The sequence below is a fragment of the Pelodiscus sinensis genome, chromosome 12 (assembly GCF_049634645.1).
Source record: "Pelodiscus sinensis isolate JC-2024 chromosome 12, ASM4963464v1, whole genome shotgun sequence".
NCBI classification, from domain to species: domain Eukaryota; kingdom Metazoa; phylum Chordata; order Testudines; family Trionychidae; genus Pelodiscus; species Pelodiscus sinensis.
In genome coordinates this window covers 37,340,065-37,362,091 of record NC_134722.1, presented here as the reverse complement: position 1 = coordinate 37,362,091, position 22,027 = coordinate 37,340,065, and the positions used below count along the sequence as shown (strand labels likewise).

The 22,027-nt window shown below is 44.2% G+C and overlaps 1 protein-coding gene across 4 annotated transcripts in view; it reads left to right on the top strand.

Annotated features, from left to right (window-relative positions):
• The window catches only part of ESRP2 (epithelial splicing regulatory protein 2), a 78,416-nt gene that overhangs the window by 39,033 nt on the left and 17,356 nt on the right, over window positions 1-22,027 (top strand). For 2 of the 4 annotated variants that reach the window (XM_006117636.4, XM_014570754.3), the window contains exons 9-15: window positions 7,979-8,111; window positions 8,972-9,014; window positions 10,132-10,433; window positions 14,368-14,589; window positions 16,052-16,238; window positions 17,571-17,766; window positions 19,191-19,368. In XM_006117636.4, coding sequence (XP_006117698.1) covers window positions 7,979-8,111; window positions 8,972-9,014; window positions 10,132-10,433; window positions 14,368-14,589; window positions 16,052-16,238; window positions 17,571-17,766; window positions 19,191-19,368 — 1,261 coding nt within the window. Of the gene's footprint in view, window positions 1-7,978; window positions 8,112-8,971; window positions 9,015-10,131; window positions 10,434-14,367; window positions 14,590-16,051; window positions 16,251-17,570; window positions 17,767-19,190; window positions 19,369-22,027 lie in introns of all 4 variants that reach the window. The other 2 variants (XM_006117635.4, XM_006117637.4) reach the window with 1 other exon arrangement.

Sequence of the window (22,027 nt, the reverse complement as noted above, 5' to 3'; positions counted from 1 at the left end):
ATAAAGTGAGGATGATTCCTAGACAATACAGTAAGCCAGAGGAGGGAGTTGTAAACAGATATCAGTTAGAAAATGGGAAAATCTTGAGCACAGTTTTCATAATAAAAGAAAGAAATCAGAAAGTCATAAATTAAAACAAAATTTAATCGGGAGAAACTGGAAAAGTCTAGAAATGTGAGGTACCCAAAACAAACTTTCTTCTGGTTCTACATCATCTCTGTACTTTTACTTTCCAGCTGATTTACTCTATCTAATTTTTAAGATGTAATTTTCCCCCCATTAATGAGTTCACAGAGCTCTAAGTAAGTTTTACCTAAAGGCTTTGAAATCTTTTTACATTTGGGACATTTATTCTATTTCTTCATCGTGAATATGAAAGGTAGTGCAGTATTTTTTCTATACAGAGGTTTGTCAGACATTTAATGGCCACCTGTGGCGATCATTGGAATGCCCTATACTACCATACATGAGGTTCATGTGCTAAGTGTGTGTATGTATGAGAACTAGGTGATAAACACAACTATATCATAGTTGGCATCATCAGAAAGGCTTGGCAGGATAATACTAGTGACCAAATGTCTGGTTTTTAAAGGGACAGTCCCATATTTAGGCCATCCTGCAGCTGTCCTGATTTTTTTTCTTAGAAAATGGACAAATTGTCCCACATTTTCTCTTCCCCCATCAGTACCAGTGAGGCCTGTTACTAGCTGTATCCCTGCTTGATCCAGCAGGGATCCAGCAGGTCTGGGGCCAATGGTGGTTGGTTACTTGTCACCTTTGCTGGTCACCCACTGGCCCTTTATGTACTTCCCCTCTCTGATTTGCCCCTCCCCCCCGGCCACTGCTCCTCCATATGCTTCTCTCTTCTCCCTCCCCTCCCCCCCCCTCCCCCCCCATTCAGCAGGATGTATCCCGCTCCCAGAGCTGTGTGAAGAAGTAGCTGCTGGAAGGCTCGCGAAGCTCACCAGCAGCCTGGCTGGCAGGCTTTTTCCCTTCTCTACTACCTTAAGCTGGGCCATGCCCTGGGAAAATCCAAGGCCTCTGGGCCAGGGATTTGGCCAGGAAGAGCTAAAACTAAAGCCCCACATGTTACTGGCATAGGGAAGCCTCTCAGTCCTTCAGCTAAGGTCTGGAGAGGTGTGGGGGAAGCCATTTCCAGACGGTTCAAACCCTCCATCTGCAAGCTCCACAGCAGTCCCCCCCAAGCAGGAGCTTAGCACGCTTCCACAGCCAAACACACATGCAGCCCCTGGGAGCATAGGTTTGCTCTGTCCCCTAGGCACTCTTCTGCTGAGTCACGTCTCTGGCTGCTTCTCTGGAGGTAGGCATGCTGGGCCTGGTGTACAAGGCATCCAGAGGGTGTAATCCCTTCCTGCCCATGCAATAGCAGGAGGCAGCAGGGTTTTGTTGGTGGCCAGCAGTTAGGTGGTAACTGCCAAACACTGTGGGAGCAATAAGGAACGAGCTGCTTTCAGCTTCAGGGGAAGAGATGAATTCTGCAATGACACAAGCCAAATCGTGTGTCTCCCCATCTCCTTCCCTGTGGCTGGAAGCAGCTGCCATTCCTTCCCTCCTGCATTGGGCCCAAAAGCAGCACAGTTTTTGGTGTGAACTAAAGAAGGTAAAATTAAAAAAAGAACAAGTTAAAAATCACCTAGAAAAGTTAGATGCCTGAAAGTCACCAGGGCCTGATGAAATGCATCCTAGAATACTCAAGGAGCTGATAGCTAGAGGCTCAGATACCTCCTCTATCATCTTTGGAAAATCATGGGAGACGGGGGAGATTCCAGAGGACTGGAAAAGGGGCAAATATAGTGCCCATCTATAGAAAGGGAAATAAGAACAACCCAGGAAACTACAAACCAGTTAGTTTAACTTCTGTGCCAGGGAAGATAACAGAGCAAGTAATTAAGGAAATCATCTGTAAATACTCGGAAAGTGGAAAGGTGATAGGGAACAGCCAGCAAGGATTTGTAAAGAACAAATCATGTCAAACCAATCTGATAGCTTTCTTTAATAGGATAACGAGCCTTGTGGATAAGGGAGAAGCAGTGGATGTGGTATACCTAGACTTTAGTAAGGCGTTTGATACGGTCTCATGTGATATTCTTATCAATAAACTAGGTAAATACAACTTAGATGGGGCTACTATAAGGTGGGTGCATAACTGGCTGGATAACCGTACTCAGAGAGTAGTTATTAATGGTTCACAATCCTGCTGGAAAGGCATAACAAGTGGGGTTCCACAGGGGTCTGTTTTGGGACCGGCTCTGTTCAATATCTTCATCAACGATTTAGATATTGGTATAGAAAGTACGCTTATTAAGTTTGCAGATGATACCAAGCTGGGAGGGGTTGTGACTAATCTGCAGGATAGGATCACAATTCAAAATGACCTGGACAAATTGGAGAAATGGTCTGAGATAAATAGGATGAAGTTTAATAAAGACAAATGCAAAGTGCTCCACTGAGGAAGGAACAATCAGTTTCATACATACAGAATGGGAAGCGATTGTCTGGGAAGGAGTACGGCAGAAACAGATCTAGTGGACCACAAGTTGTATATGAGTCAGCAGTGTGATGCTGTTGCAAAGAAAGCAAACGTGATTCTGGGATGTATTAACTGGTGTGTTGTGAGCAAGACACGAGAAGTCATTCTTCCACTCTACTCTGAGCTGGTTAGGCCTCAATTGGAGTATTGTGTCCAGTTCTGGGCACCGCATTTCAAGAAAGATGTGGAAAAATTGGAGAGGGTCCAGAGAAAAGCAACAAGAATGATTAACGGTCTAGAGAACATGACCTATGAGGGAAGGCTGAAGGAATTAGGTTTGTTTAGTTTAGAAAAGAGAAGATTGAGGGGGGACATAACAGTTTTCAGATATCTAAAAGGTTGTCATAAGGAGGACGGAGAAATCTTGTTCATCTTGGCCTCTGGGGATAGAACAAGAAGCAATGGGCTTAAACAGCAACAAGGGAGGTTTAGGTTGGACATGAGGAAAAAGTTCCTAACGGTCAGGGTGGTCAAACACTGGAATAAATTGCCCAGGGAGGTTGTGGAATCCCCATCTGTGGAGATATTGAAGAGTAGCTGAGATAAATGTCTATCAGGGATGGTCTAGACAGTATTTGGTTTTGCCATGAGGGTAGGGCCTGGACTCGATGACCTCTCGAGGTCCCTTCCAGTCCTAATATTCTATAAACTCTGGCAGCAACCAAGTAGGCTGGGAATGGAAAGTATATGGCCCTGCATGCTTACCCCCCAAACATATTGCCAAGTACCAGGGGAGGCAGGCCTGTTCCAGGGGCCCAGCTAGGCATGGAGGACAGAGAGCTCTTGCCAGGGAGGGCTGGGACACACACACACACACACACACACACACGATGTTAATGTGAACATTTGTACAAGTGATAGCTGTTGAACTTGCTTGAATTGGAGCAATTTTACTGGATGTCCCATGTTGAATGTAGAGAAATATGGTCACCCATGTAAGATAATATGCATGACTGGAATATTGATTTAAAAAGGTACAGCTTGCTCAAGAATGATAGGCACGGGAAATAAAGGGAGAAGGTGTTGCCTTGTATATTTTAAAATACTTACACTTGGACTAGGGATGTTAAATATTGGTTAATTGAATAGTTGATTAACCCAACCGATAAGAATTCTAGAGTTGACTATTTTATAGTCTCTGGGGCTGGCAGCCAGTGCGCTCTGGCCCCACCTCCAGGGAGTCCCCTGTCTCCCATGCCGCTGCTTCTGTAACAGAGGTAGCAGTGCAGGTGCCCTGCGGGAGCTGGTTTAAAAACCAGCTTCCCTCATGGCACAGCTGCCTGCTGCCCTGTGATGCTGCCTCTGATGCAAAGGCAGCAGCGTGTGTGTGTGGGGGGGGGGGGATGTCTGAGCTCCCTGGCCTAGGGTAACATGGAACTGAGCCGGCTGCCTGCCAGCTTGGCTCCTAATACACTTTAAATGCAGAGGGGATGGGTCCTGGACCTGGCACAAGCCAGGACTGAGATGGGCTGCTGGCCAGCCTGCTAAAAAATGTACTAGCACTGGAGAGAGGGAATGCGCGTAGTCTATAGCATTAACCTATAAGCTTTTGCTTATCGGTTAATCAGTTAATCGACTCCACTATTACATCCCTAACTTGGACTGAGGTTGAGATGGACATAGGAGACAGATTTGTTGAGAGTCTCTGGATAAGGATAAAAGGGGTAAAAACACAAGGGTGATGTCATGATAGGGGTCTATTACAGACCACCTATCCAAGCAGAAGAGGTGTATGAGGCTTTTTTTAAACGGATAAAATAATCCAAAGCAGAGGACTTGGTGTTTTATAGTAGGACTTCAGCTATCCATACATCTACTGGGAAAATAACACAGTAGGGCACGGATTATCCAACAAGTTCTTCAAATGTATCGGGGCCGGCAAAATTATTTCAGAAGGTGGAGAAAGCTACAGGTTGGACCTCTCTGGTCCTGCACTCTTGGCACCTGACTGGTCTTGGAGGAGAGAGGTTTGCCGGACAAGAGGAGCTCATTTCTGGTCCCCTGCTGCCGGCCCTATCTCCTGCCCTGAACCCCAACCCCTGTGGGTTTTCCGTCTCATTCCCCGCAGCCCAGCTGACCTGCATACCGGGCTTCCTGGATCCTGTGCCCCATACAACTGGGCCATGCACTGAGTGCTCCCCCACCCCCATCATACAGGGCTCCTGACTCATCCCCACCCCACCCTTGCACAGTACATTGGAACTCTCTGATTGTGCTACATCCATGGTCCTTCCAGCCCACAGATGTTGCTGGACAAGAGAATTCCAGTTTATAGAGGTGCAACCTGTACTAGGGGGAGGCTGTTCTAGATTTCATTTGTAACAAATAGGTGGGAACTGGTGGAGAATTTGAAAAGGGAAGGCAGCTTAGGAGAAAGTGATCATGAAATGGTAGAGTCCATGATTCTAAGGAATGGTAGGTGGGAGAACAGCAAAATGAAGACAATGGATTTCAAGAAAAACTCAAAGTTGATAGGTAAAGTCCAGGCAAGACCAAGAGGAAAAACAATTGAAATAGTCGGCCATTTTTTAAGGAGACATTGTTAAGGGCGCAAAAGAAAACTCTTCCACTCTGTAGGGAAAACAAGAAGTATGGCAAGAGACCACCCTGATGTAACCAGGAGATCTTGAATGATCTAAAAATCAAAAAGGAGTCCCACAGACAGTGGAAACTTGGTCAAATCACAAAGGATGAATACAAACTAATAACCCAAATATGTAGGGACAAAATTATAAAGGCCAAGGCACAAAACCAGAACAAATTAGCTAGAGACATAATGGGTAATAAGAGAACCTTCTACAACTACATTAAATGCAAGAAGAAGATCAAGGATAGAGTAGGCCTGTTACTCAATAAAGAGGGAAAAACATTCAGAGAAAATGTGGAAATGGCAAAAGCGCTTAATGATTTCTTTGTTTTGGTTCTTGCCAAGAAGGTTGGTGGGAACTGGACGCCTTAACAGAGTAAAAATGGGGGAAGGTTCAGAAGCTAAAATGTAGCAAGAACATGTTAAAAATGACTTAGACTAGTTAGATATCTTCAAATCACCAGGGCCTGATGAAATGCATTCAAGAATATTCAAGGACTTGACTAGAGAGATATCCTAGCCACTAGTTATCTTAGATAAGTCATGGAAGATGGTAGAAATTCCAGAAGACTGGAAAAGGGCAAATATAGTGCCCATCTATAAAAAGGGAAATAAGGAATTACAGATCAGTCCACTTAACTTCCCCAGAAAAGATAATGGAGCAAATAATTTAAAATGGGAAATGACCATCTAGTAGGGTTGCCAGATGGTTTCAACAAAAATACCAGACACACTTGACAATGCATCACTATCTACACTGCATCTTATTTAGAAAATACCGGACATTTCTATTTTCTCAATTTGTTCCGAAACAGAAAGCTCAAATACTGGACTGTCCAGTTCAAAACTGGACACCTGGCAACCCTACTGTCTAGGAAGGAGTATGCAGAAAGAGATCTCGAGTTGCAATGGACATAAGCTATATATGAATCAGTGTGACACTATGTGTCCAAAAAAAAAAAAAGCCAATATTCTTAGATGAGTTCTCAGGAGTGTTATAAGCAAGACACAAGAAGTAATCCTTCCACTAGATTCCATGCTGATTAGGCCTCAACTGGAATAGTGTACCACATTTCAGAAAAGATAAGAGCCAGGGAAGAGCAACAAAAATTATTAAAGATTTAGAAAATATGACCTATCAGGGAAGACTGAAAGAATTGAGTTTTAGTTTGCAAAAGTGAAGACTGAGAGGGGACATGAAAGTACTTGAAATCTTTTAGGTACTTGAAATCTGGTTACAAGGAGGGAGAAAAATTACTCTACTTGTCCTATCCTCAGAGAATAAGCAATGGGCTTAAATTGCAGCAAGGGAGGTTTAGGTTGAACATTAGGAAAAAATTCCTAACTGGCAGGGTAGTTAAACACTGGAATAAATTAAGTAGGGATGCTGTGGAATCTCCATCATTCAAAATATTTAAGTGAAAATTAGACAAATATCTGTCAGAGGTGGTCTAGATGTTGGTTGGTCCTGCCATGAATGCAAGGGACTGGACTTGATGACCTCTCAAAGTTCTTTCTGGTTCTATTTATCTATGATTCTTTGTGTTGTTGTATCATGCAAACAAGGTAGTAACAAACTTCAACAGGCCTTTATTTACCAAAGGTGAAACCTCTTTACAAAGCTGCTGCTGCTCCCCTCTGTAGCTCTCACTCAGCTCTGGCTCCTCTCCTCTGTTTCCTGTGCTTCCAGACTCCCAACAGCCAGTGCTTCCAGTTCTAATCATAAGCAGCATCTAAAACACCACATGGCTGTGTCTAGACTGGCAAGTTTTTCCGCAAAATCATCTGATTTTGCGGAAAAACTTGCCAGCTGTCTACACTGGCCGCTTGAATTTTCGGAAAAGCACTGAGGATCTCCTGTAAAATCATCAGTGCTTTTCCGGAAATACTATGCTGCTCCCGTTCGGGCAAAGTCTTTTTCTGAAAGACTTTTGCACGAAAGGGCCAGTGTAGACAGCATAGTATTGTTTTCTGCAAAAAAGCCCCGATCGCGAAAATGGCGATCGGGGCTTTTTTGCGGAAAACCACGTCTAGATTGGCCACGGATGCTTTTCCGCAAAAAGTGCTTTTGCGGAAAAGCATCCTGCCGATCTAGACGTGCTTTTCCAAAAATGCTTTTTTAACGGAAAACTTTTCCGTTAAAAGCATTTTCGGAAATTAATGCCAGTGTAGACGTAGCCCATGTGTATTCAACAATATTTCTCTATTGAGAAGTTCATGCATTTGGGGAACATTACAGAGTAATTGCCCAAATTTTGTTAAATACGTGAAGAAGCCAAGTGAAATTGATTGATAAAGTTCTGGTTGGTTATTTTGGGGGTATAGCTACAAGGTTCAGAATTAAGGGTGTTCGGGTCCACCACAACTGTATTCATATATTTTCTAAATTTTGCAGGCTTCTTTGTTTTAACATGAGATTTTCTGTCTTTGTAACTGCCACATTCTTTAAAGGATTTTTCTTAAATTAGTGATGTGAACTTATAATTCTAAATGCATTTTTACCATTCTTTTTTAATTCACTGCACTTTTTAACTATATATGTGGAATTTAAAATGCTTTCTGCCTGGGAGAAGCACTGTACAGTAAAGTTTTGATGGTTTGCTTTTGTAAAAAACTTGCCTCCCAAATCTACCAAAGAAGTGGAATTGTGTAGCAGAACCATTTTAAAACAGTTTTTGGATTAATACGTATATTGGTGGAAAAACTTTGAAAGCACAGGCTCTTTTTGAAGGCCTGGCCTCTGTCATTCCCTGTTTAATCCAACAGGAGGGAATTGTCACTGATGCATAAGCCATTGAACATTCACACTTACCTTTTACTTTGATCTTTGCTTGTTTCAGAGGTGGAGTTGCCCTTTGTCTGAATGCTCAAGGAAGACGAAATGGGGAAGCCCTAGTGCGATTCGTCAACTCTGAACAGAGAGACTTGGCCTTGGAAAGACATAAGCATCACATGGGAAGCAGATACATTGAGGTGAAGCACTGAGGCTTGTCCACATATCAACACTATTATGCTGGAAATGCAGCCAGTTTAAACCAGCGCAGATGGGTATTCCCCAATGCAATGCTGTGCTCTACAGCAGCGTTTCTCAATTTTATTTGAACCCAGAACCCTTTTAAACTTGAAAGAATTTTGCAGAACCCCTAATAACAGCAACTGGTTTGACAGCTGGAGTTTCGACTTTGTCCGACACAGCACTAGTATGTTCATATTCAGTTACCCTCGTGATCCACGCTCCCTGAGAGGGAATACGGGGATTTACTGTGGTATATAACAAATGATCGCACCATGGACTAACTGCGCGCGCAGCACTGAGTAGTAACATTGTCGTCCCCACTCTCTGGCTAAGCTGGTATTACACAAGGACATTTATCATGGCAAACACAAATGAAAATTGTTTTCAATAACATTCATAAATGCTTAAATATTAATATTTAATTTTCTCGCGGAACCCTTATTTTCACTTTGTGGAACCCCGGGGTTCTGCGGAACATCATTTGGGAAACACTGCTCTGCAGACTTATTGTAGAACTAGTTGGGGAATTGCTTTTCATTAACTTTGGGAGACTAAGGGAGGTAGGCACCCAACTCTTATTGACAGTCAGTGGGAACTGAATCTCTGCCCTCACTAGCCGTCTCTGGAAATCTTATCCTCCCTTTGAATATAAAAGTTACTTTCGTTGATTGTTTAAAGCTGGACAGCTATAAATAAAAAGAGAGACATTCTGAAGTTTTACAGAGATCTGGAAAATGTTACTTTTTAATTTAGCACTGACCATTGAAGGTTTTTTTTTGTTTGTTTGTTTATATTTAAAACATTTTCTTGGTTTTAGGTTTACAAAGCAACTGGAGAAGAATTTTTAAAGATTGCTGGGGGTGAGTAATTTTAAGAGAAACCTATTGGCTAAAGTGTAATGTTGTAGATGGTCTGTTTCTACTCTTCAGGTGGACAGTAAGATGAAGGACTAATCAAATGACTCTTTCCGTTTGCACTTCAGAAGTTCGTAGGGTCAAATACTGGGTGCTTGTCAGCACCAGTAGACAGATATGAGCTAGCTCTGCTTGAGCTGGTGCAGCTCAGGTGTCTGCTCAAGCTAGTCACACCAGTAGAAACCTATCCAACCTCCTGGATTCTTAGTCGGGAGGCTAGCCTGAGCCACCACTTTTGTTGCTGCAGGTGCACTGCTAGTTTCAGCGCCTGCTTGAGCAGAGCCGGTGTCTCTTTCTCTCCTTCTGGCTGTGCTGAGAAGAACACTCCCAGTTGTGTGGAATTCCTGTATGAGTCCCTTCCTGTAGGATTATAGACAGAACATCCATGACTAACATGGTCCCTGGTAGTGTTCCCTCTAAGCTGCATGTCAGCACAGATTCACAGGTGATTAATCAGCCTCAGGGCTCCATGCAAGGAGCTGACTGACTGGGCAGGGCTGATTAATCACATGTGAAACTGTGCTACCTGGCAGCTTAGAGGGAACACTGGTCCCAGGTGCTGCATGTATAGATACACCTCCTTAAAGGGCAAAGTCTGGGTTGTTTCTGCTGTGGGAGATTCCTTGTATAAGCTCTTGGTACACGCTAATTCCAATAGAATGATGTGAAATGCTTTCATATACACTATGTTTTTTTAAACATACTACTTTAAAAGTCTCACCCCCAGAAGCATGAAGATGAGGGAGGGAGGAAGGGGCAAAGAAGTCTCCATGCTTGTCGGTTTAGTTGCTTTGTGCCAGCAGCTAATCCCCGTATTTCTTTCTTTAATGGTTTCATATTGCTCCCCAGCTCTAAGCAACCAGTCAATGTGCTTAGGGGTAGCTTCACATCAAGATGTGGTTACTGAGCAAGTCTTGGGTACTACGGGCTGTACAGAACTGGTCATTCTTTTTTCAGCAGATGTCCTTGTAGTTCTTACCTACCTTGTGTTGTTAGGTCTATTTTGTGCATGTTCCGCAAGGTTTCTAAACTAAATGGACACAACTTTGTCCTGTCCCACTAGGTACCTCCAATGAAGTGGCACAGTTCTTGTCCAAGGAGAATCAAGTCATCATCCGGATGAGGGGCCTTCCTTTCACAGCCACTCTGGAGGATGTCTTGGGGTTCTTGGGCCCTGAGTGTCCCGTCACAGGAGGGAAGGAGGGACTTCTCTTTGTCAAGTACCCAGATGGCAGACCCACTGGAGATGCGTTTGTGTTGTTTTCCTGTGAAGAGTATGCACAGAATGCACTTAAAAAGCACAAGGAGATCCTTGGAAAACGTTACATTGAACTCTTCAGGAGCACAGCAGCGGAAGTCCAGCAGGTTGTAATTTCTGGATATGAAATGCAGAAAACTTCTTATCTTACCCTGTACTTGTAAATGCTGACCATTATTTTCAAAACTAGTATTGTGAAAGCAGCTTTTCTGTTATGGTACTCCATGCCAAAGACGACACTTTTAGTACAGGCTGAAATGCTCTTAATTGGGATTCTCTGGTCTGACAACATCCATGGTCCAGCATGGATGTTGCAGGACCAGAGAGTCCCAGTGAAGGGTTGCAGGACCAGAGGGTCCCAGTGGCAAGGATCCCTGTGGGTCTGGCAGGGCAGTGGGCTGTCCACAACAGCCCCCCATCAGCGTGTGGCAGCAGGTCTGCCCAGGGGGTTGGGAGATGTGCAAGGCTGCCCTATGGGGGTATAGCTCAGCGGGGCAGGGATCCATGGTGCATGCGACTGCACGGTGGGACCTGGAGCCCCAGTGCACATGGCTACCTGGCAGGACCCGGAGCCAGGGCAGCAATAGCTGTCCAGCAGGGCAGCGGGGCCAGCATGAGGTGAGAAGCAGGGGGTCCAGAAATGACCTCCCCTGGTCTGGCAAAATCCCTCATCGAGGACTGGGGAGGTCCAACCTGTATTAACAATCTTCTAATCTACACCTTTGTTGTATTGATTTTTTTTTTTTAAATACTGCCCACATCATTGAAAAGATATTGCTCTGTCTATTTATTCCACTTGCCCAGCAAGTTTGTGACCTGACTTAAATATAGAAATTCAAGTTAAAAATTATCAGTGGGATCCCTAAGAGGTGCTGCTTGAAAGTCTGAAGCACTTCCCTTCCTCCCTCCCCCCCCCCCCCCCCCCCAAAAAAAATTCTGGTGACCAACCACAGAATTCTTCCAAACACTTCATATTGGTTACTTTTATGAACTGATATTTTACTATATGGTTAATCAATCGTTAGACTCCAAGAAGTTGTTTATAAATCATTTACAAATGGATGTTACAAATATGAGCAGTACATATTAGAGAGGAGTTTTTAAGTAGGATTTATAAATGGTTATAAAGAGCTTAGTACAACTGTAACATGGTATGTGCTTAAAACTTAGGTACAGTCAGGATCTTGTTTAAAATTTTGGTCATTTTAAGGACACCTAGATATTTTGAAAACTTCCTAATAGATTTTTGAAGAACAGAAACTATATATTCAATTTTCCAAGGAATAAACAAACAAAGCAGACTTTCCCTCCCCCACCCCACTTACTTTCTCTTTCTGACTGTACTCCTAGATATCTAGTACTACTTGTAAAAAATTAACCCTGGCCCACCTCAATTAAACCTCATTTCAGAAAGTAACGACATAGCATGTTATCAGCACGCTGAACCTTTGAAATTATCCTCTATTTGAGATAGCACTTCCAGAATGGCAGGCTCCTTGCTATGGGATATTCATCAATTTTAAGGCCAAAAGAGACCATTAAGATCTAGTACTGCCTCCTGCTAACACAAGCCATTGAATTTCATCCAGTAATCTTTGCACTTTTTCCCATTTGAGCTCTGTCATGTGGCAGACCCTTCTCCAAGTAAACAGTGATGCAAGTGGAAGAACACCTATGCTACATTGCTGGCATACCCATAAGAATAGTCTATTAAATATGACACTGCTACAGTAAAACTCACTTTGTACATGAAATGGCACTGGCTTATGGTGTTTACTTTTGGATGCTGTGTCCTTGAGAGAGGATAATTCCTTTGAGCATCAGAAAACTCAAGCCCTCTACTCCAGTCTCCTTAGCTAAAGTGAACTGTCTAGGTCTGCATGAGCACTAGATGAATATGCCACTGCTTGCTTTGCCAGAGTGTGTTTCTGGAGTGAGGCATTCAGACATTCTATCGATCTGAGGAGCAACAGTCCAGTTCTGGGAATTGGAGCCCACTTGTTGCTATGGCAACAGGGAACCAATACTACAGAGCCAGTCCACTGGCTACTGATAAAACAGTCAAAATTGCAATAGACAAAACAATAATCATTTGATAAGTGAGAACTCTTCCCTTCCATAATATGTCTATTTAGAGCATTAGATTGCTTGTAATGTTCCTAATGAGGCACAACAGTTTTGGTTGAATCATTGCTTACCAAATTCAAGCCTGCTACTGAAGTTTGCCTCTTATCTGCCGCTCCTACGAGTGTAACTTGTTTATCCTAACTTATTTTGTTACTCATGCTCTGTAATTAGCTCTTGAACAATAAGTCCCAACTGCATCTTCTGGTAGTGCGAGGTGTTTCCAATTATCTCTTCTCTCTCTCTCTCTCTCTCTCTCAATATAGATATAGAATTTGTCCTTTGGGAGTGATCAGAGAGCAAATAAAATGTTAACAAAGGGGACTGAAAGAAGGGTCTTCCGCAGTTTTTACTGTTCTGTATTCAAGAACTCTACAGGAGAGATATGAAAGCATTGACAAAGTCGTAATACTATTTAGCTGATGCAAAATATTTTACTATGGAAAGCAGGAGAGCAAAACTTAAAAAAAAAAAAAAAAGGCTTTTTAAAGATACCCATCCCTGCCATATAGCTATGTAACCTAAGGCCCAGGATCCGGATGCAGCCCTTGGCTTGCCTGGGTCCCACCCCCAAGGCTCGGGGCTCCCCCCACCACTGGAGAGCCTGGACTGGTGCTTCAGCATCCCCTTCTCCCCCCACCCCGCGATCCCACGGGACCAGAGCACACAAAATCTACTAGCCTGCCCCCTTTTCCCCCAGGCTCTGGTGTGTGAGGGAATGTGGGGAGTGTCTTTCTGCTTCTCAATTGTGTGTGGCCCCTGACTGTTCTTTTTCTGTGGGTTAGCAGCCCCTAACCCAGAAAAGGTTCCCCACCCCTGCTATATGGGAACTGTCTTAATTTAATGAAGTGTAATTGTACCAATTGGTAATTGTACCAATGTGAGTTTATCAGCAAGCCTGACGTTTTCAAATGCTGCATTTTAGGGATCAAGTAAAATAGGATTCTCTACTAAAATTATTCTCTACTTTTTGTCTTACATTTAATGAAGTTGATAGAAATCTAATTGGACCCTTGTAAATTAAATTTGAGATCTTTCCCTGTATTTGAAAATAAAAAATGTCAAAAGAGGGGAACAAAACAAAAAAGCTCGGACTATATCTTACTGCCCCTGTATAAAACTATGGCACGCCCACATCTTGAATACTGTGTACAGATGTGGTCTCCTCACCTCAAAAAAGATATTTTGGCCTTGGAAAGGGTTCAGAAAAGGGCAACTAAAATGATTAGGGGTTTGGAACAGGTCCCATATGAGGAGAGGTTAAAGCGACTGGGACTTTTCAGTTTAGAAAAGAGGAGACTGAGGGGGGATATGATAGAGGTCTATAAAATCATGAGTGGTGTGGAGAGGGCCGATAAAGAAAAGTTATTTATTAGTTCCCTAAATAGAAGAACTAGAGGACACCAAATGAAATTTAATGGGTAGCAGGTTTAAAACAAATAAAAGAAAGTTCTTCACACAGCGTGTAGTCAGCCTGTGGAACTCCTTGCCAGAGGAGGCTGTGAAGGCTAGGACTATAATAGAGTTTAAAGAGAAGCTAGATAATTTCATGGAGGTTAGGTCCATAAAAGGCTATTAGCCAGGGGATAAAATGGTGTCCTTGGCCTCTGTTTTTCAGAGGCTGGAGAGAGATGGCAGGAGACAAATCGCTCAATCATTGTCTTCGGTCCACCCTCTCTGGGGCACCTGGTGCTGGCCACTGTCGGCAGACAGGATACTGGGCTAGAAGGACCTTTGGTCTGACCCAGTACGGCCGTTCTTATGTTCTATATCACACGTGTGTGCGCGCGCACACAATATATGCCTATTTTAAAATAGTTGGTTATGTCTGAATGTGTGGAATGGTTTGCTGAAGACCCATTTGCTCCTCTATGGGATTTTAATTCTTATCCATCCACTTATGTGTTTTGCCATTAGGTGCTTAACAGATACTTGTCAACACCTCTCATCCCCACTCTTCCAACTCCCATTATTCCTGTCATCCCCCCACCTTACACCATTGCCACTGGCAGCATCCGTGACTGTGTCCGGCTCCGAGGCCTTCCTTATACAGCTGGCATTGATGACATCCTGGAGTTTATGGGAGATGCAACAGCAGATATCAAACCCCATGGAGTCCACATGGTCCTTAATCAACAGGTAACAGAACTTTACAGAACGTATGACCTCTTATCCGGATTCAGATCTTGCGTGACCTCGCAAAAGTAGCTTCTCCTCCGTATGCCTGTCTTCTCTTTGGTAAAACTCAGGTGTGCGTACTGTAATCTTAGTATTGTAAAGCTTTTAATAGTAATCAGCTGATTCCTGCTGCATGGAGTCATACATCAGTGTGGCATATTATACCTACTCTTGGTCTGCAGGGAACCCTCACTTTTGCACAGCAGCTAATTGAGGCTGGTTTGAAGACTGGATCATAGCTTTCATGAAACTCCTTGGAAGAAGAGAATATTTGTAGTTTGGTTTGAGTTGTTTCTAGATTTTGGAGGGCTTTAATGAAAAATTCAGAACTACAAAGCGTTCATTTTTAACTTTAAAATTCTTTTTATTTTGGGGGTTTATTTTAGAGGTTTACATTTTGTTCCCTCCCCCCAGCTTTTTCCAGTTTTTTGCTAGTACAAAAAACTGGGAGAATATTTTTATAAAGAGGTGTCTTACTTTTCTAGTAAAGTGGTAGGGAGTAAGAGCAAGAGGCCCCCTAAAATCAAAATTGTTCAATCGATTGTTTTGAAAAATAACTTTTTTTTTTAATCAAAACAAATTATGATTTGTGGGAAAAGCCATTTTTATCAGTTTTTTTTCCCCCCTGTTTCTGAGCAGAGGCATGCTGTTCTGTGCACCAATGTACCACAAACCTGGGGATAAACTTTTAACATGGCTTTATGGTTTACTGAAGTAAGGCTTTGATTCTACAAAAAGTGTACATTTATAGGGTTAGAAGAGACCTCAGGATGACCAAGCCCAGCTAAATCATCCCAGCCAGGGCTTTGTCAAGATTGGATTAAAAAACCTCTAGGGATGGAAATTCCACCATCTCCCTAGGTAACCCATTCCAGGGCTTCACCACCGTCCTAGTAAAATAGATTTTCCTAGTAGACCACCTAGACCTCCCCCACTGAAACTTAAGACCATTTCTCCTTGTTCTTCCATCTGCCACCCAGTGGTGGCCCGTCAATACAGGTGTCTAGGGCACCAAGATAAACTGACGTTGAGGGCTTTGGAGGCGGGGGCGCTAATTGCGCGTTTCGCCTAGGGTGCCAGTTGCTGGCAGCTCGTCCAGGGCCGCTCCTGCTGTCACCACTGAGAACAGCCTCTCTCCATCCTCTTTGGTTCCCACCTTCAGGTAGTCGAATGCTGCTATCAAATCTCCCCGTACTCTTCTGTGGACTAGATAAGCCCAAATTCCTCAGCCTCTCGTCGCTTCTATTCGGAAAGGCATTTGTAATATGGTGTCTGGCTTCCATTACAAACTATAATCAATGACTGACTTTGTTACATTTGGCCATTCATTTCTGCAGGGTTTGTTTTAACATTTTGTCTGAAATTCGTGCAACCCTTATGCTCTGGGGGAGTTGAGTGACATGATCTGTTTCTGATTCCACAGGGACGACCGTCAGGCGATGCTTTTATCCAAATGAAATCTTCTGACAGAGCCTTTTTGGTGGCCCAGAAATGTCACAAGAAAATGATGAAGGACCGCTATGTGGAAGTGTTCCAGTGTTCAGGAGAGGAGATGAACTTTGTTTTAATGGGTGGCACTTTAAATCGTAGTGGCTTATCCCCACCGCCATGTAAGTTACCATGTAAGTCTCCAATTCTTCTGCTCTCTGCTGCTAAAGGCTGATATGTGGTAGGTGCTCAAGCTCTGTGGCCTTTCACCTTTTTGACTTGGGTTTTGCCATGATCAATAATCATCCATCTGTCCATAGCTGAGATTGGAAGTTGTTCCCTTGGGCAATAATGGGAGTGATTGCAGCATTTTTATTTTGTTTCCGGTGGTGAGTAGAGGTCAGAGATGCCTTGCCAGTGAATATGTTGCATACTTTTGCTTCTACGGGTGTACTGTTCTTCTGAGCTCTGCCGTCGACTTGCCTATAGTGAAAGCTGTTTGGAATTGGATTATTTTGTTTTCAAATTGGGGAAAAAAATCTTTACTACACAGCTGCCAGTGAAGGTTCTTGCTATTCTGCCTCTGAGCATTGAGAAGGTGCTACTCTTGGGGATAGCTTGTTTTTGAAGGAAACATCCATTGGGATACATTTCTAATGGACTGGAGGTGGCAAAATTGGATGGATTTTACTGGCTGTCATCTGTGAACAGTATTACTACCCTACTATGTACTGAATGCTTCCAGCAAATAACAATCATTTGTCTCTTTCTTCAGAATGTATAAACACTATAACGCTGATAATGTAACATTTAGGGCTTTGTTCTGGGCTGATTTTCATTCAGACTTGTTTGATTACCCAATCACAATGCAGATAGCAGTATATATTTTTCAAAACATTAAAATATAGCTGGCCAAATTAAAAAAAAAAAAAAAAAAAAAAAAAAGCTAGGTGTGCAGTTGCATGCTCAAGCTCTATATAAAAAACTTATCTGTGCATGCAAACGCATCTAATGATCCATTTCTATCTACAATATCCTGATGAGTTAGTCAGTCCGGTTGCAGCAACTGAATCAGACTGTTGGCTGAGAATTGAAGGTATGCTTGAGTACCTAACTTCAAGAATCTGTCCCACAGAGTGCAACTTCTGCTAGAAGGAGCAAAGTATAAGTGTGTGCACATGTGTGTTCAATGCCCTGCATTATCTCTACACGGGGCTTCATACTTTCTTTTACTAACCATGCAGCTTTAAGATGGCTGAAGCTTCTCCTCTCCATGCACTTGGTAGGTATTGTTTGTTCCAAGTATCCCTGAAATCCTGTCATTCATGTGGCCAGGACAGGTGTCTCCACTGAGGGGGCTCTATAGCAGATGTTTTGAGCTTCAGTTCATTGTGGTCGGATGCTCTCAGCACGGATAGTAATCATGTTGGAATAAAAAAATTCTTCTCCCATCCTGCTCCCGCCCCAGGCTGATTCCTGTTTTGACTGGTCTCCTCTTCTGGTTTGTTGTTTAGGTCTTTCTCCACCAGCATATGCTGCTTTCCAAACAGCCACAGCAGTGATCCCAGCAGAAGCAGCACTTTACCAGCCTCAAGCCTTATTATCCACGACCAGGACTCCTCAGGCATCTGCTGCCGCCCCTCCCACTGTTACCTACTACCCAGCTCAGGCTGCTCAACTTTATATGAACTACACTGCTTACTACCCCAGGTACAGCCGGGCTCAGTTGCCTTCTGCTACCTGATCTCCTTTTCTGTGAGGGAACCTGTGCATACCTGTCATTTGTATTTGATTCTGGTGAACATTAGCAACTCTCAGGACTATTGAAGGGCAATGATTGTCTAGTGGCTTCATTGAGATCTCTTAATGGGGCTTAGCCTTTCCTTGAGGAGGTTGTCTCCTTCAGGAAAGCAAGGATGTTTTAAATACTAGGTATATCTACAGTGCCAGGTATGTCTACCGGCACCGGCATGAATCTCATTATTCTGGTTAAAAATAGCAATGGACACTTTCCAGCAGAGCCATCAGCATGGGCTGTACAAGCCTATGCAGAACCCTGGGTACACACTGGTGTTTCTAGCGCAGGCGTGGGCAATAATATTTGAAGGGGGCCACTCCAAGATTTTGGAAAGTGGTCAAGGGCCGCACTCTTCCATGATATTAATGGAGGAATTCCAGGGTTTTGGCATAGAGGTTGGGTGCAGAATGGAGTCTGGGAGGGAGTTTGGGTGAAAGAGGAAGTTGTGACCTAGGGAAGGAGACTGGGGTGCAGGGGTTTGGGATGTGACCTAGGTTAGAAGGGGGTTGTGATCTGGGGTAGGAGTTGGGGTGCCAGATCTGTGAAGGAGAATGGATGCAAGAGAAGGGTACAGAGTTTGGGCATGTTGTTTGGGGCAGGGAGGAGCTGGGGTGCCAGAGTCAGGCTTTGGCCCGGAGACTTACCAGCCAGTAGCCATGCCTGCCTGCAGAGGTAAGGGTTGCAGAGCTCAAAACATTTCCCTGCCTGCCTGCCCACCCAGCCATGTGCTTGCGTGAATAACTGAGCTGAGAGGAGGCGTGGTTCTTCTTGGCTGCCTATTATTCAAACAGGCAGCTCCCCTTACCCATTTTCTGGCCAAAAACCACCTGATGGGATTGTGCTGGGGGCAGGGACAGCTCCTGAAACATTTCCCCCTCCCCTCCAGTTTTGAAACAGAAAATGGGACCCAGCAGCCATGTTTCTGAGCGGCCAGCGGGGCAAGCAGAGGAGCTGCCTGGGGCTTCCCATTGCCTCTGCAGGTCGGATCCAGTAGCTTGGCAGGCCAGATGCAGGCCATATTTTACCCAAACCTGTCCTAGCCCCTGCCGGTGTCCATGGCACCTCCTTTTCCTGGCTACTTTTAGCCAAGCCTGCTGCAATCTCACCTCCAGTTGCAGTGTAAACATACCCTGGCCAGTTTTGTAAATAGCCAGCTCATTGTACGAGGAAGAGCCATTACTTTCTTGGTGGCTTAGAACTTCTGATTTCTATTTGCTCTCTAAAGCATGTAGGTTTGCAGTAGCTTGGAAATGAAGAGTATTGAGGAGAGCTCTCACTGAGCTAGAACCACGTGGTGGCCACTGATCACCATTCTGCTTTTTTTTTTCCTTTTCAGCCCCCCAGTATCGCCGACCACCGTGGGATATATTGCAGCTCCTCCTGCAGCTGTTGCAGCAGCTGCCTCTGCCACACACACTCCCATGCTGCCCCAGCCTGGAGCTCTAGTTCGTATGCAGGGCTTGCCTTACAACACAGGAATGAAGGAAATTCTCAGTTTCTTCCAGGGGTACCAGGTCAGTATCCAGTCCCTTTCCTCAACACTGTCCTCTGCCTTTCTGTGGCTTGGACTCTGACAGCAGCTGTTGTGTGTCCATCTTAGTAAATCTTTGCTGTGGTAACAGGGGGAAGGGCTCTGGATTCATTGTCAGAGGGACTGTGCCCGCCCTGTGCACCATTAGTGGTGGGGTGTTAGATACATGTAGTGACACCCTGAAAAGCAGACACAGGCAGAGGGGAGGCAATGGGAGTTGTTAGAGCAACAGTGAGCAACCAAGGCTAGCAATTGGGCCACATGAGCGGCTGCCCTTTGTCTGAGTGGGCCGCAAGATTGAAATTGGTTGTGCGCTAGCCATGACTCCAAGAATTAGATTAAATACCTTTGTACTGTGGTATGCAGAATAGATCAAAACAAGTAGAAATGCTTCAATCTTTTATCTATAACTAGAACTGTCCTCCGCTTCAAACAGAACCATTTACGCTTCCCTTACAACATCCAGTCCCTGCCCCATCTTCCCCCTCGCTCCCAGGACTTCAAAAGCACCATGAATCAGCTGATTGATGCCCATTCCTGCTTCCCCCCCCCCCCCCTTCTCAGAGCTCAATCAGCTGATTGGTGACAATGAAGCCTTGGAAGGGCAGGGGAGGAGTGGGGACAGACGGGTGTGACTGGGGGATTCATGGAGCTCCAGAAGTACTGGGACGGTAGGGGAGAGCAGGTAAGTGCAGGGCCCGCAGTGCAAGAAGGGGGCAGAGAGGGGTATGTTGGCTGTACATAGAACACCACTGTGCTAGGGCCTTTTCTCCATGCCTCCCCCCCAGAGCCTTTCCCCACAGCCGTTGGCTTTCCTTGCAGTGGCCAAAGGCTCTGGCAGCAGAGAAACGGCAGCACAGGACTCTACTAAGAACAGCAATGAAGATTGGGTGCACAGAGCCATGCAGTGTACTTAGGTGTGTCTCTTTCCATGCCTAAGCAGTGCCTTACTGCCTGGCCCACTGGCTCCCAACCTTTCTGATACTAGGGACTGGCAATCCCATTCAAAAACTTTTGGTGGACTGGCAACATTTGATTTGCACACTTCAATATTTATTATGCGAATGATGAATATGTAAATATTCAAATAAAACATTGCCATTCTACCAAAACCCGATCCCCAGTGTCAGCCCTAATCTTACAGCCCCCATCCCTCCACTTTGCCCCCAGCACTAGCCACTGACCGAGTGTTCCCTGCACCCAACCCCCCCAGTGCCAGCCTCCCACCCTCCGAGCCCCCCAGTGCCAGTCCACCATCCCAAATGCCTCCGTGCCTGCCCCCTGCTCCTACACAACCAGACCCCACCCCCCAGTATCAGTCTCCTGTTTCCCACTGCAACAATCCCCCAGAGCCTCCCTCAGTGCCAGTCCCCAATATTAGCCCCATCCTCAGAGCCCCCAGAACTAGCCCTGCTCTTGTTGCCCCCCACTACCAGCACACTCCAGCACTAGCACTGCCCAGAGCCTGCTCCGCCCCCTCACCTAGCCCTTCACTGATGCCAGCGTGGCTGGTTCCGGGGGCTAGGGTACACGGCTCAGCACCTCTCCTCCTGCTGCAGCTATTTTCTCAAAGTTCTTAAATATCTATAATTAGACTTTATCTTCTCATGCAGTTTTAGCCACGTGGTCTTGTTTGGGCCAGAGAAACCACTCCGCTATGTAACTTTGAAGCTATCTTTCTGATAGTTAGGGTGGGGATGAAAACCAAGTCTTCTCCAGAACTACTGTTGCTTTAAACCTCTGTGGTGGCAGTATTGAAATCCTATTGCTCATGTCTTGCTAATCCAGAATGAGTTTTGCAGATTTTATATAGTTTTGGGAGTTAATGGCTTCAAAACAACAAAAAATGTATTTAAATCAAGCACAATTTCTTGAATTCTGCTAAGAAATTCATCTTACTGCTTTCCTAATCAGCTGTGGAGGGGCTTTTTTAATCCAGTTATCTCTGAATTTTTCTTCTAAGGAGAAGTTCAAACCAGTCACGTGTACCTGGTTTGTCATATGACTGGTAGCTCTTAAGCTACTACTTATTCATTTATATTGATCTAAATTAACTTTTTAAACTGTTATTTTCATTTTTTTTCCCTGCTAGAATTTAACATGGGTTTTAATTTTGAATATGTAGAATTATGTCCTGCATCAATCTCAGGTGGAAAAGTAACTAATGAGTTGGGAAATACATAAAATTAGACCTGCCTCCATACAGAGACGGACCCGCACAGGCAATTAGTGGCTCAGTCAACTTTCCACTTTTGATTGCTAGGTATAACTTACTAAATCCTATATGTATCGTATATAGAGCTCCATTCTGATGCCTAATTTGCCGCTGTGTATTCCCTTAAATGGAAAGTAGTTTAAAGTGTATGTAGCATATTTAAAATTTTTGAAGGTACAGGAATGTACTTATAAATCAGAACTAGATGTAGACTCCTAATTTAAACTGTCCTCTAATGACAAGAAATAAATCCCCTCTTTACTCCACCCCAAAATTATTTTAATAGTGATTATGCCATTCAAGGAGCTGGTTTTGGGTGTGTGACCTAGTTGATTTATCTTCCTATTGAGGTGAGGAACACATTTTACTGTCATCAGCTACTGCTGATCAAAGAGTGACTGATTGAATTAAGTCTTTAGAAAATGCT